Here is a 15,325-nt window from a genome sequence, read left to right as displayed (position 1 = left end):
TATCTCCTAATTGTCTTAATTATTTTATTAAACATATTTCTTAAAATTTACCAAAAAGCGAACCTCGTTTTTCACAATTAACATGCAGGAAGAGGAGGGAGCCTTTTTCTGCTTGTTTTGGGCTTGGAGCTTGTTTTGTCACAGCCGTCACCTTTCCTCCTTCCCCTCTCTCAGGTTTCTGACAGGTGTGACTATGTTTTTGTCAACGGCAAGGAGATGAAGGGCAAGGTGAACGCTCTGGTGAACTTCACCTACCAGTACCTGAGTGCTCCTCTGCACATCACCGTGTGGGTGCCTCGCCTGCCCCTCCAGATCGACATCTCTGACACCGAGCTCAGCCAGATCAAGGGCTGGAGAGTCCCTGTGGTTTCCAACAAAAGGTGGGTTTGAGTCCTCCCTCCATTTCTTGGGCGATTTGTAAAAGGAAATTCAGCCTCTTTCCCCTGAGGAGCAGCAGTGCTGGATCCCCAGCTGTGCACTGGGAGTCTGCAGATGCAGTAAAGCTTTAAAAGCTGTGGGATTTTTCCTTCTGTTTGGGCAGCAAAATCCAGTGTGGAACTCTGGTGAGGTCCCCTGGCAGAGCTGTTGTTTGGAGGTGGCAGCACAGAGGAAAAAGTGGCACAGACCAGTTGTGTGTTCCCTCTTCATGGGAGGTGGCCAAGGGTCCTCAGCAGTCCAAAAATCCAAAAAGGGAGGGCTCTGATTAAGGGGACACTGTTGCTAGGGGACACAAAATGAAGGACATTCACTTTTTAGGTTGAGAGTGACAAAAAAGAAGAAGTTTATTTTTTGATTCAGGGTTTAAATAGAGTTTGGAGTTTGACCAGTGATTGGGAGGATGAGGTTGACACTCCTCTGACCCCACTGGTCAAACCAGGAGTCCATCAATTTGTCTTTCCCCCTGGAAGGAATTTATTTACAAAACATCACTCTTCGTTTATCTTACAAATCGTGAGAAAGCTCCAGTAAAAATGTAAAAACACCAGAAGGCTGTAAAATCAGTGCAACAGGGCACACTCTCCATCAGCACTCCCTAGTGGTAATTTTCACTGATGTTCTTGAGAACTTCAAGTTCTCAAGATCCTCATGCTGTTCTCAAGATCCTCATGGAATTCTCAAGATTCTGATGCAGCTCTCAGGTTCTCAAACCTCTCCCTGCTTTGTTCCCTGCTGCCCCAGGCCCACGAGGGACAGTGATGATGATGAAGAGGACGAGCGCAGGGGCAGGGGCTGCACCCTGCAGTACCAGCACGCCACGGTCAGGGTGCTCACACAGTTTGTGGCCGAGGACTCGGGGCCCTGGGGACAGCTCAGTTACCTGCTGGGCCCCGACTGGCACTTTGACATCACAGACCTGGTCAGGGACTTCATGAAGCTGGAGGATCCTCACGTTGCCAAGCTGCAGGAGGGCAGGATCCTGATCGGCCGGGAAGTGGGGATGACCACCATGCAGGTACTGCTCTGGGCAGGGGGCCTGGGGGGGTCCTGGGGTGCCACACACTGCCAGAGCCTCGGGGTGGGGTTGGGCAAGTCAGTCCTTACTAAAACCAGAGCACAAAGGGTGAATAAAGCTAATTTTTGTGGGTATGAGAAGACAACGTGTGCATGAGCATGGATGTGGTTGGACATGTCAATCCTTACTATAGCCAGGGCACAAATAGGGGGGAATAGAGATAATCTTTGTGGGTATGAGGAAGGTGGAGAAGACAGCATGTGTATGAACATAGATTGGACATGTCAATCCTTACTAAAACCAGGGCACAAAGGGTGAATAGAACTAATTTTTGTGGATATGAGAAAACAGTGTGTGCATGAACACGGACATGGTTGGGCATGTCAATCCTTACTACAGCCAGAGCACAAATAGGAGGGAAGAGGGATAATCTATATGGATATAAGACAGCATGTGTATGAACCTCAGGGTGGGATTGGACATGTCAATCCTTACTAAAACCAGGGCACAAAGAAGGGGGAATGGAGATAATCTATGTGGATATGAGAAGACAGCATGTGTAGGAACATGGACATGGTTGGACATGCCAATCCTTACTACAGCCAGTGCACAAAGGGTGAATAAAGCTAATCTTTGTGGATATGAGAAAGGTGGAGAAGACAACATATACATGAATTGGCTATCCATAGAGCCCTAAGGAGAGCAGCCTGGCCCTTAGTTTCAGCAAAGGGAAGGATGTTCTACTGTCTTAGTGTTCCATCAGAAACAGTAAAAACCAGAGGAATGAGAATTTCCAAGCCAAGAAATGAAGGACAAATCCCAGGCTGGTGACCTCCCTTTGAGGTAGTTGGGAGGTTTAATGAGCTCATCCTCATGGGAAGACAGAGTAACAGGAGAGGAGAATTTTAAATCCACTCTCGTGGTGAAATAATGCAAATAACACAAGTGGGATAGGACAGCTGCCAGTCTTGGATGGTTCTCAGCCATAACCTCTCCACTCAGGTTTCCTGACCCTGCTGATGAAATCAGACTCCTTTTTCCATGTGCTCTTCATTTCTGTGCATAAAGCTTTGGGATGACCTTAAGAACGGTTCTATTAATTGATCAGCCTTTTCCTAAGCTGATTGTTCTGTGTTTCCCCCGAAGGTTTTGTCTCCTCTGTCTGACTCCATCCTGGCAGAGAAGACAGTGACTGTGCTGGATGACAAAGTGACCATCACAGACCTGGGGGTGCAGCTGGTGTCTGGCCTTTCCCTCTTCCTGCAGCCCAGTGCAGCCACCAGCAGGGCCATCGTGGCCACAGCTGTGGCCCAAGAGCTGCTCCACACTCCTAAGCAGGTAATGGGCACTCTGAATTTACTGGGTTCACTTCTGGGGATTGTGGGGCAGGATTTTATCAGTGTAAAGTACAGATGATAACTCACAGCAAGTTTAGAATTGAGACTTTAGGGATGGGGCAGGATTTTATCAGTGTGAAGTCCAGATGATAATTCACAGCAAGTTTAGAATTGAGACTTTAGCTGTAGTGCATGTCCATGTTAATTCCTGTTCCCTGCAGATACTCTGGAATTGCCTTGTCATTTCTTCCCCTCCAACAGGGATTTCATCTGCAGTCAAAGTTCAAACTACACTGCAGTTTATGCTGTTTACAGTTTTAATGCCTTTTTTAGCTAAAGAACCTGAGTTGTTTTCACTGCACAGGCAGCCTTTGGTCAGTGATCCTGTTTGCTGTATGAGCACACTGGTTTTTGTGCTGGAGAGCACAGAGCTCAGTGTGTCACAATTTAAAATCTTGAAGAGCTGTAAAGGAGAGGCAGAAGATGGCCACATACATTTCTTTTCCCTCCTGGAGCCATGACACGCTGCCAGGCTCACCTCTCCTTTTATTTTTCATATGGATTTTGGGGGGTTTCATCATCCAGTTGATCTTAATTTAAGGCAGCACATTCCCATCTCTCTAAAGGGGGTCCTTCAAACAGCTTTTCTCAGGTCACAACTTCTGTGGAAAAGAAATTTGGAGAACAGCACCAGATCAGGTCAAGCAGTGGCCCAGAATAAAGCCAAGGGTCATCCCTGGAACATGATTCCTCAGGCTGTTAATTTGAGGGTTAAATTGGGACTGTGCAATTAAATCTGTCCACAGCCACTCCTCGTGCAGAAACTGCTTTTTTCCTCTCACACAGACAGGGAGATCTCAAGTCAAGTTTTACGGCCCATTTTCATGATTATTGCCACCTAATTTTCTGGAACATAAAAATAATTCAGTTTGTTTTATAACTTAGTGACAGGGAAATGTCCAAACCAGAAGGACACGGTGCCCGTCTGTTCCATTTGCTGCATCCTGTAAAAAAATAAGGATCTTATGTAATTAACCCATTTGTGCCCTTCTTCAGGGCTTAGAAACCACATCTGGCACACTGTCTTCAGAAAAAGGCTGTGAAAACAAAAAAAAAAAAAAAAAAGGAGTTTTCCTAACCCAATCCTGTCCTGTAGGACACAGCACCATCTGCAGCAGCACTGGGAGAATTGTGGCTTTGATTGCAGATAACAGAGCTGGTGAAATCTGGAGAGGCTGCCCAGCTTCTCAGATTTATGTCAGATCTGTCCTGAGCATGAAAAGACATTTATCAGCATCAGGTTCTGGCAGGTTGTGCCAGTGGTGGCCCTGGTGACACCTCCCGTTGTTGGTGTGACAATATGATGTGACATGTCATCGTGTGTCACTGCAGTTGGCAAGTTGGGAACTAATGCAGAAGAGTAAAGAAGGAATTAATACAGAAGAGTGAAAAAGGAATTAATACAGAAGAGTGAAAAACTTGTCAACGTGGTTTGGGTCGAAATTATTTTTCCCAGCCCCTGAATCCTGAAATGATTGCAGTGAGATGTTTGGTTTAAGGTGCTGCTCCTCTACAGGTCGCTGAAATCATCTCCACCAGCAGAAAAGGAGACAGGAATAGATTTCACAGTGGGGAATAAACGGAAGGAAATGGTGTAGGAGTGACCTGTAGAGGCACAGACATCTTCTCCTTTCATTTGCAGTTTGAATGAAGGATATGAGGTTTAAGTCACTCTCCCTTAGAAAGATTAATGCAAATGTGGGGATGTTTGTGGCTAAATTTTGCAAGAAGTGACTCATGGTTTGGAGTGCATCAGCTGAGATCCTGACTGAGCTGGAATTCTGAAGGCAAATGCTGAGTGTTTTGTGAAAATCAAGCCCTTTTGAAAGAGGGTTTTTTCCAAGGAGACAGCCCAGGACTGAGCCTGTCCTTGAACATGAAGCAAGTTTATAAAAAGCCCAAATAACTCGTGCAAACCTCACTGATACAAGTGGAAAACAAAATCCAGAATTTTTGCTGTGGCTTTCTTCCAGTGACCCATTAATTACCTTAATTAATATACCTTAATTACAATGACCACACCTTGTCTGCACAGGCAGCACAAAACACAAATCCACAAAAAAAGAAATCCAAAAACCACAAAGCACTTTAAGGAAGATAAGACTATATATATATATATATATTTTTTTTTTTAACCTTGGATGCCTTTAAATACTTTTATCTATAGCAGAGCAACTAATTACCTGCTGTGTCAAGGTGACCTTGAGGGATGCTGAGCTCAGATATTATTTTTTTAATCAATAAGGGAGCTCGTGGGCACTGAAAAGTGGATCAGTGATTTAGGTGCCTAAAAATAGACACAGGTTGGCCAACTTTTAAATATCCAAGATGAAATATCCTCTGAAAAATGTGGAGACTGTAGCTGTGAGTGATCTATTTTTGGTGGCCATCTGCTCAGGTAGGAAAGCTGTTTTTATTTGGCTTTGCTGAGGGTTGTTAAATCCACACTGTCATCTTAAAGGCTTCTCCAAAATGTAAACAACAGAAAACCTACAATGTTTAAGTATTTCCTGATCTAAGTGAGCTTCAAGGGTTCTCTGCAGGGAAACTCACAGTCATATCCAGCTTTTTTTTTTTTTTTTTTTTTTTTTTTTTTTTTTTTTTTTTGTCACTGTGGCGTATTTCATGGGGTCTAATGAACTGAAATGGGTCAGTGAAGGAAGAAGAAAAAAGCCTTTAATAAACAGCTGTGTGCATTAATGTGTCTCCCAGTGCTGCTGGGGAGCTGCAGAGGTTTTTCTCAGGGGAAAAAGAGCAATCTTGGTGCTCTCTAAAAGCCAAATTCTGGTGTTTGCTGTGTTGGTGTTTGCACAAACAGGATGGGAGATGTTCCTTGAGCCTTTATTGCAGCATCAGCCTCAGAACTGGGGTTTGGACAGTTTTCTGCCAGCAGAAGCCAAAGATCTCTTTGTTCCAGGACATTTTAAAAGTTTTCCAGCCAATAACACATTGCTAAAGCTCAAAGACAACTGTTCTACCAGTCACTGACAGCACACACAAACCTGCTTCAAACAATCTTTGCTTGGCTGTTTTCTATTAACAATAAACAATATCCCATAATTACACTTGAAACCTTCCTAAGCATCTTTTAACGCTTAAAATCTATTTTAAGCTTAAAATCTCGCTAAGCATATTTTTCTGCAGCCTTAAGGTCTATCCTGGCCAAGCCTAAAAACTCAAAACTATTGTTTCATGTCCTCGTTTGCTGTGTCATTGTACCTTCTTTGCTTTCAGGCTGCAGCAGCTAATTCTGAGTTGTCTGTTTTTTCTGTTTCTGAGGCTTGCTTTGGCAGCTTCTGAAAATCTTTTTAACTTTAGTAGTGATTTCCCTCAATTCCCAGGTGTGGTGGCTGTTGAGATCCAGCCCTGAGGGTGCCCAGCACCCCTGGGCAGGAGAACAGCTCTGTCCCATCTTTTGGATGGTCTGGTTCAGCTCCTGGCAAACCTTCATGCCAACCACTGATGAAAATTCACTGGCATCTCACAGTTAATAACAGATTTTGGGAGTGTTTTTATGGTGTGGATTCGTTACCCCATTTAATACACTTAAATTGTATTTTTATCTTCTTTACATTTGTATCTTCTTTACATTTCTATCTTCTTTACATTTTTATCTTCTTTAGGCTGACAGAGCAGTGGAAATGGCTCACAGGAATGACAAAGGAATCCAGCAGCATGGGAAAGGGAGAAGGGGTGCATTGTTAGATAAGAATCTGAATTCTTCCCTTGCAAACACAAGCAAATTCCCACTGGAAAGGAGTGTCACATTAGCAGATTGGACAAAAAGGAGAGAGGGAAATACACAGTGGGGGAAATGCATGGTTTGAATTGAGATCTGAGTCTTGGCTGCCTTTCATTTCCACATCATAACCATCAAGCCCAATCTTTACTACACAAGCCACGGGCTTAGAAATAAATGCATATGTAATACTTTGATATTTCGTGTGATAAAATTGTGAGGGAAATCCATTCCAGCATCCAAGTCCCCAGACAGAGCAGTCAGAGCTGCTCTAAGAGAAGCTGCTGGGAACAGTGTTCCTTTCTTTTATTTGAGGGAGGGATGTGTTTGTTTTCTGCAGAACCAACCATTTCTTTCCTCTGATGTCCTGCCTCACTCCAGGACCCTTCCAGCTGACCCCAGCAACTGAGGGCTTATTCACAAATACTTTTATTTGTGCTGGAGTGGATGGAGACCGTTAAAAGGCCGCTTTATTCTGAGCGTGGAATAAAATCAAATATCCTGACCTGTGTTTCTAAGCAGCAGAATTCCCTAAAATAAATGCACCCAGTTTATCCAGGAGGATTTATCAAATGGTGTTCTTTGGAGTGATAAGCCACAGTGTAATTCAAGGCCAGAAAAGGTGGTGGAGCTGCTGGAATTACACCTGTAATGGGGGAAGAGAACAGCAAAGAGAAAATTCAGACAAAATACGTCTTGATAAAGTTTTTTGTGCTTAAGGAAAGGCCTGGTGATAACCAACAGTGGTCGTGGGGAGCAGTTTCTACATGTCTGGGAAGCAGTTTCTACATGTCTGGACTGGATTTTGCTGTCATTAACGTGACCTAATGAATATTCTCTGCCCAATTCACATCCCAGTCAGTGCTGCAGCTCCTCCTGCTCTGGCACTGATGTGTCTGAGGGTCTCTCATTCTGGGGATGCACCTGAGCACCTCTGTGTGTGTGTGGAGAGAGGAAAAGTGGGGCAAAGAAAGGCTGGAAAGCAAGAGAATCCCTCAAACTCTTGGTTTAGGCTTGATAATTCAAGAGCACAGGCATTTGTCACCCCAGTGTTGAGGGCAGGAGACGAGGGGCAGCAGCTCTGCAGGTGAGAAGGCTCCAATCCATCTTCATCTTCTGCAGGACCTTGTCACAGATTTGGGGGGGATTTATGGATGCGGTGCACAGGATTTGCAGAAACAGCTCCTTGAAGGACGTGGCACTAAATCATTTCCCTTTTTCTCTCTTCTTTTCTTTTTTAGCTTTTCAGAATTTATAATCATTTGGGAAATTCACTTCCTTGCCCTGCCTTTGGCTTTCCTTTAATGATGTGAGGGAGAGGAGATGATCTCTTGCCAAATAGAATATTTGGGCTGATACAATATATTTTGGCAGGCTTTTAAACCCTCTCCCTCTTCCTCTCATTTGTTTTCTTTCCTTTTTTAATTAACGTTGTCCACAATATGGGCATGACAACGTTGTTGTGTGAAAAAAAAATTGGTTCCTCCTCTGAAGAAACGTTCTCTGGAAAATAAAAAACGTCAATGCAGGTGGAAAATAATGGCTAAGGCAGTGCACACCTCTGTTATCTACAGTAAATCACATGTGTGCCTGCAAATTTTAGCTGACTGCCATCTCATTTTTCTCTGTCTCCGCTTCATAAAACCAGGAACGCAGAATTGCAGAGCAGCGGCGTGAAGAATAAAAGTTGCTTTGAAGTTGCTGGTAACTTTGTCCAAATGCACGAAGGGTTCAGTGACGTAAATAGATTGGGAGCTGTGGATGTTCCCACCTGGGAAGGGAGTTCAAGTCTCATCATCTCCAGCCCTTCCTGTACAAAATCCTGCATTTTTTTTCTCACCCTGCTCTCCAGAAGTTGGTACCACAGGCAGGATGTGCTGGAAGTGATGCTGGTGTTTTCCCTGATGGAAAGTCAGTGTGTCTTCCCCAGTGGCACACGAGGCCGACCTTTGTTTCAGGGGGAAGGAGGGCAGCAGGGAACTGAATTGCCTGAGGAGGTGAATCCTTTTCTCTCTGCACACATCCATTGAAATAAAACAACAACAAACCCTTTGCTTTCCTATGAAGGAGGTTGCTCTGCTATGGATTTCCATGATGGAAATTCGAGCTGTGCCCTGCAGCTTTGTGTTTGTCTGTTCAGCCATTTCAGGCTTGTTTCTCTAATGAAAGATCAGATGTTTTAATTTCCTTATGCAGCTCACCCTTCCCAGCTTCTGAGCCACCCTGGCTCCGTTTCAGCTCTTTGAAGTAAATTTGAATCACCAAGAACTTCATCTTCTTTCCTGTTGTGCCACAACTTATTTTCCCTCTTTCAGTCCCTCCAGTACTTGCTGATATTGCTTTGGAAATCAAATATTCAGTACGGCCCAACCTTCTGCCCAGCTAAATGCCCCTTGCTGTTTTCATTGAAAAGCTTTAAATTCAACTGGAAGGGTGGCAATTCCCTTTGTTTATAACCACAGCAGAACAAATTGCAGCCAATTGAAAACCATATTAAGCTGTAAATTTGTATTATGACTGGACATTACCAGGGTGGCAATGTTTTGGTTTTTTTTTTCCCCAGTGCTGGTTTTTCAGCCCAGTCCTTCTGATGTACCCAAGTGTGAAGTTATTAGAGCCATTTGTGGTTGAAGTGTGGGAAGGAAAGGGCTTCACTTCTGTGGGAAGTTGCACTCTGGCAATCTGCCTGGCCGTCTGCTGGCTGCGCAGGCAAGGCACAGAACAAATGAAAAATTAAGGAAATGTCCTGCAAAGAAAGCTATTGAGGTGTGGAGAAGTAAATATCTGTGTCATCTGGATGGGATTTCACAAGGCAAAGAGCTGACCTCTGGCTCTGTGTTTGCTTCTAATGATGACTCCTAACAGTGCTACCTGCAGAGCACCAGGGCAGACCAAATTAAATCCAGGCCATTTGTATTTTTATTGTAGAGATCATGCCAGAATCCCCATCCTCCTCCCCTTCTTGACACAGAATTTTTGATGGACTTCTTAATTATCTCGAGGACAAAAGTGCATTTTACTTAAATCTTTCTCCAGCAAAAATGGCAATTGTTCTGTGAGTCTTTTTCTTTCAGATGAATCTTCTGCTCCAGCCATTTCCAGGGTACTGTGGTAGCTCCTTGCTCCTGCTGAGATACTTATGCCTTAATTTGACAGCTCCTCATGACACCTGTGCATGTGGAACACGAAGAAAATAAGTGTTCTGTCAAGTGCCTCTAGTAATTTCTGTGATTTGCCTCTTTTGGCTTTTGTACGACAGGAATGACTTTCCTTCCTGAGCTTGTGAAATTGTACCTTGCTAATGGGTACCTTGGTAATAAAGACATCCCTTATCAATTATTTTCTCTGTCCCTGTGAAAAACATTTGCAGGGAGGGTAACAGTGGAAATGTGGCCAGTTTTGTGCCCCATCACTCGAGGCTTGGTTTGATTTGCAGAGTCACGTTGCAATAGGACACGAAATAAAGATGTTTGACCCCAGTCAGGAGGCAGGAGAAATCAGAAGGTTTATTTACAATCCATTCAGACCTTTTATAACACACTGTGCTAAAGGCAGTTATTGGTCCATAGGGCTGACACCTCTCCATTGGCTCAGTGACAGAAATAGCAAACAACTCCTGTTGTCGTGGGAAAGGAATATTGTTTACACAAGGTGGTTTTGGGAAAAACAAAAACGGTTGAAAAGTTCCCTTTGGGAAGAGCTCAGCAATTCTCAGGCTCAGAAAATATCGGGTCCACAGCAGTCACTGTGTCCCATTTCCTCCAGTGACAGTGGAACCTTGAGTGACAAATGTGTCCAGTTTTGTGCCCCATCACTCGAGGCTTGTGCAGTGCAGAGTCACCGTGTCCCATTTCCTCCAGCTGCCACTCAGAGCTGAGATTGATGAGAGATTGATGAGCTGCAGCGTGTTGAGTTGACTTATTGAAGGCCCTGTCTTTAAACCATCTCCCTGTCCTTTCAGGAGGCCGTGGTGAGCACCTGGATCCAGTTCAGCGACAGCTCTGTTACTCCACTGGACATTTATGACCCCAAGGACTTCTCCCTGTCGGCCGTGTCGCTGGACGACGCCGTCGTCTCCGTCCACCAGAGCCCCGCCCTGCCCTGGCCCGTGGTGGCCGCCGAGGGCGAGGGCCAGGGCACGCTGGTCAAGGTGGACATGATGATCTCCGAGGCCTGCCAGAAATCCAAGAGGAAAAGTGTCCTGGCCGTGGGCAGCGGCAGCATCAGGGTGAAGTTCGGGCAGAATGACGCGGACGCGGAGGCGGGAGGCGATTACGACGCGGACGAGATCGAGAACCGCGCCAGCGACCGGCGCCACAAGGGCCCCGAGCAGGAGCCCCGGCAGGACGGGCGCCTCTACGGCGGCTCCTCCTCGGCCGAGAGGGAGGACGGGCCCCTCAGGAAGGCCAGCACCACGGCCAAGTCCATCCTCAAGAACAAAGTCATCAAAAACACGCGCCTGGAGGGCGGGAAGCTCTCCGACGACAGCCAGCTGCAGAACATCCCCATCGACTTCACCAACTTCCCGGCCCAGGTGGACCTGCCCAAAGGAGGGGCTGGCATGGAGGACAACGACCTGGTGCAGACCCCCAGGGGGCTGAGCGACCTGGAGATCGGCATGTACGCCCTGCTGGGCGTCTTCTGCCTGGCCATCCTGGTGTTCCTCATCAACTGCGCAACATTTGCGCTCAAGTACCGCCACAAGCAGGTGCTGGTGGAAGGACAGACCACCATGACCCACTCCCACGACTGGGTGTGGCTGGGCAACGAGGCCGAGCTGCTGGAGAACGCGGCCGAGGAGGTGTCGTCATCGGCGTCGCCGCGGCGGGACGAGCGCACCACGGCCATCGACCGCGGCCAGGAGGGCGGGCAGCAGCTGCTGCTGCTCAACGGCAGCGCCCAGAGGAACGTTCAGGGCCAGGTGCACAGGGCTGCAGACCCCGGGGGGAGGCCGGGCAAGGAGCAGCACAAGGTGGAGCCTTTGCACTCGCCCACGTCCAAGAGGAAGAGGGTGAAGTTCACCACGTTCACCACCATCCCGCCCGACGACGGCTGCCCCACCGTCAACTCCATCCTGGGCGGCAACGACGATGACATTAAATGGGTGTGCCAGGACATGGACCTGGGGGACTCCAAAGAGATACGAAGCTACGTGGGGAAGTTTAAGGACAAAGCGTAGCTCCCCTGGCCTGGGGGTTTTTTTTTTGGAGTTTTTTTTTGGGGTTTAACCACACCTTGATGCCTTCAGTTCTACAGTATATATTGGGATGGGCGATGGGGAGGGGTCGCCAGGAGAAGTGATGAGGCAGGTTTTTTTATAATCAGGGAAAGAAATTTGCCAAACTGTCCGTGGTTCTGTTCTTTGCTTCGTTTTGTCCGTTTCTTGTGGTTTTTTTTGGTTTTTTTTTTTAATTGTTCTTGTTTGGTTTTTGTTTTTGTTTTTTTTCCCCCCAGTGGTTGTTCTGCTACTCGTGGGTTTAGGAAGCAGAATACAAATACAAATATCAGAAAGGAACAAGTCCATGGTATGACCAATATGATGAACTGGGCAAGATGAAGTGGTGAAAATTCGTTTTTATGGGTCATACAAGTAAATAATGGGAGTAATATTTCACGGTACCAAAAATATCTGTAAGAAAAAAGAAATGAGAGAACATAAGAGCATGAAAAGGATAAGCAAGAGGCAAATATTCACTTGTTCTGGTTCCAATAAAACATCACAGTTATGGACATACGACCCACAAGGAGACTTTTTATGTTGGTACTCAAGCCCTTTCTTTTCATTCCTTCATTTGAAATGAAGATGTGTTTGTCATTCCACGTGAAGGAGGAAGAAAATATCTGGTTATTTTCATTTTTACTTTTCCATTTGTCCTGTAAATTGAAACAGAATCATTTTCCCTCTTGTGTTTTTTCTCTTAAATATCTTGAAAACAGGAAAATTTCAAATTCAGTCAGTTCACAGTGGGGCAAGAACATTCTATTTCTAAGCTGGCTGTAAACAGTCTCCTGTCATTTACAGAATTCAGGGGATAAGTATTGACTAATAATTCCCACGTGGTGTCTCTTCTGAAAGCCTGAGCCTCCTTTTCCCCCTAGCTGGGAAAATGTTCTGTTGGGAAGAATTTTCATTTGTCCTTTCAGGTTTGGAATTGTTTGTTTAGTTGCTCATTTTAAGTTTCCAACCAACCAAAGTTCCTGCGTTTCACCGAGGGAAGGAGGTGCTGGTTTTGGTTAAAGCTTTCACAAGTACCAGGAAATGGGAATTCCCCACTGGTGGATCAGAAATGAACCTGGAACTGAGACCTTCACAGGCCCAATATGAATATCCACAGCCTGGAGTTGGGTTGTTGTTTTTTTGAGTTGGTTTTATTTTTTTTATTTTTTTTTTTTGCACCAGGTTCATGAATTCATCATTTTGTGCTGTAATTCTCTGTTTATTCTGATGTCACCAGCTCTCATCAAGCTCTGAAAGCAAGAAGAGGAATGGACAGAAAGACCCTGATTGCCCCCAAATTTTTATTTCCCTGTACTGGGAGAGCGGCACCCTGTTGGGAGGGAGGGAAATATTCCTGAAAATATTCCTGAAAATATTCCTGAAAATATTCCTGAAGCCAGGTCAGGAAATACCTGGAGCTATTTTATAGAATTTTTTTTTTTTTGCCACATGTTTGGTTCTTTTGGGATTTTTTTTTTTTTTTTTAATTACTAAACTCCGTAGTTTGGGGTTTTTGGGTTGGTTTTTTTTTGGTTTTTTTTTTTTTTTTTTTTTTTACTTGGACAAAGTCAATCCTGCCACCCAATAACATAGCTGGACGTTTTAACAAGATATGCCTAGTATGCATTGTAGACTGAAAGAATGTAATATTTATTTATACCTGTTATATGAATTGTAATTAAAATGCTTTACACGGCTTGACAAATTAACCTCTCTTTCCTCAGGGTGGGGGCTCCTCTGTCATTTCTGGAAGGTGATTTAAGTCACTTTTTGAGGGAGAACAGAGGTGTAAGAAGGCTTTTTCCCTGCTCTGACCCTTCCTTGGTGAAGCAAAGGTGGTGATGATGATGATGATGATGGGAGGAGAGCTCAGCCAGCACAGGGCAGGGCAGGGCCACCATCCCCCTTGTTCATCCCTGTGCCTCCAGCAGCCCCAGGGCTCTGCCCCTGGTCTGGGCAACACCTGGAATAATAATTTATTTATCTATTAATAATTTATTAATTAATAATTAATTTTTAATTAATATTTATTTTTAAATTAATTAATTACATGACTCTGGCAGAACACAGGTGTCCCTGAGGTGGGAAAAGGCATTTACAGCGTGGAGCTGCAGCAAAAAAACAGCAGAGGAGTGAGAAATACAGTGCTGGGGCAGAAATAATGCACTGTGGGAACACAGGATGTATGGAATAGTGCACAGAAAGTATGGAATAGTGCACTGTGGGAGCACAGAATGTATGGAATAGTGCACAGAATGTATGGAATAGTGCACTGTGGGAGCACAGAATGTATGGAATAGTGCACAGAATGTATGGAATAGTGCACTGTGGGAGCACAGAATGTATGGAATAGTGCACAGAATGTATGGAATAATGCACAGAATGTGTGGAATAATGCACAGAGTATATGAAATAATGCACTGTGGGAGCACAGACTATATGGAATAGTGCACAGAATATATGGAATAATGCACAGGGGGAGCACAGGATATATGGAATAATGCACAGAATGTATGGAATAGTGCACAGGGGGAACACACAGTGTATGGAATAATGCACAGAATATATAAAATAATGCACTGTGGGAGCACAGACTATATGGAATACTGCACAGAATATATGGAATAATGCACTGTGGGAACACAGAATATATTAAATAATGCACAGTGGGAGCACAGAATGTATGGAATAGTGCACAGAATATATGAAATAACTCATTGTGGGAGCGCAGGATATATGAAATAATGCACAGAATATATGGAATAGTGCACAGAATGTATGGAAAAGTGCACAGGGGGAACACAGAATGTATGGAATAGTGCACAGAATGTATGGAATAGTGCACTGTGGGAACACAGGATATTTGAAATAATGCACAGAATATATGGAATAATGCACAGTGGGAGCACAGAATATATGGAATAGTGCACAGGGGGAACACAGAATGTATGGAATAATGCACAGTGGGATCACAGGATATTTGAAATAATGCACAGAATATATGGAATAATGCACTGTGGGAACACAGAATATATTAAATAATGCACAGTGGGAGCACAGAATATATGGAATAGTGCACAGAATGTATGGAATAGTGCACAGAATATATGGAATAGTGCACTGTGGGAGCACAGGATATATGGAATAATGCACAGAATATATGAAATAATGCACTGTGGGAGCACAGAATGCACAATTCCAGGGGCATCTTTAAGGAGGAGGCTCTGTGCAGCACCCACCAGGGGTGGCACCCCCAGGGCCCCAGTGCTGGTGGCTGCACAGGAGCAAAGTGACCAAATCGTGGCTCTGTGCAGAGGAGAACAGGCTGAATTTGAAAAGAGGAAGGAGAAAGAAGGAAAGAACAGAAGCAGGTAAAAAAAAGGGGAAAAAAATCTGAGCCCTGCTTTCACATTTAATTTTTCTGAAGCCACAGATCATGGGGCTTCAGAGGCTTTATACTGAAATATTTCAATTTGTCTTGCACTGACCAAAAATTCTGTCCCAGCCCCGTTCTGAGC

At 44.8% G+C, this 15,325-nt stretch overlaps 1 protein-coding gene across 1 annotated transcript in view; it reads left to right on the top strand.

Annotated features, from left to right (window-relative positions):
- The window catches only part of TMEM132C (transmembrane protein 132C), a gene marked incomplete at its 5' end in the record, with an annotated part of 187,102 nt that extends 174,665 nt beyond the window's left edge, over positions 1-12,437 (top strand). Inside the window, 4 exons of the mRNA XM_083873973.1 lie at positions 175-380; positions 1,180-1,453; positions 2,600-2,791; positions 10,551-12,437. Of these exons, the coding sequence (XP_083730099.1) occupies positions 175-380; positions 1,180-1,453; positions 2,600-2,791; positions 10,551-11,768 (1,890 nt within the window). The 3' untranslated portion in view covers positions 11,769-12,437. The remainder of the gene's footprint in view (positions 1-174; positions 381-1,179; positions 1,454-2,599; positions 2,792-10,550) is intronic.
- Between the last annotated feature and the right edge of the window lie 2,888 nt (positions 12,438-15,325).

This window comes from Zosterops lateralis, assembly GCF_965231275.1.
Source record: "Zosterops lateralis genome assembly, chromosome: 17".
Taxonomy (NCBI): Eukaryota; Metazoa; Chordata; class Aves; order Passeriformes; family Zosteropidae; genus Zosterops; species Zosterops lateralis.
The sequence above is the reverse complement of the archived record's forward strand: the minus strand, read 5'-3'. Positions and strand labels throughout refer to the sequence as shown.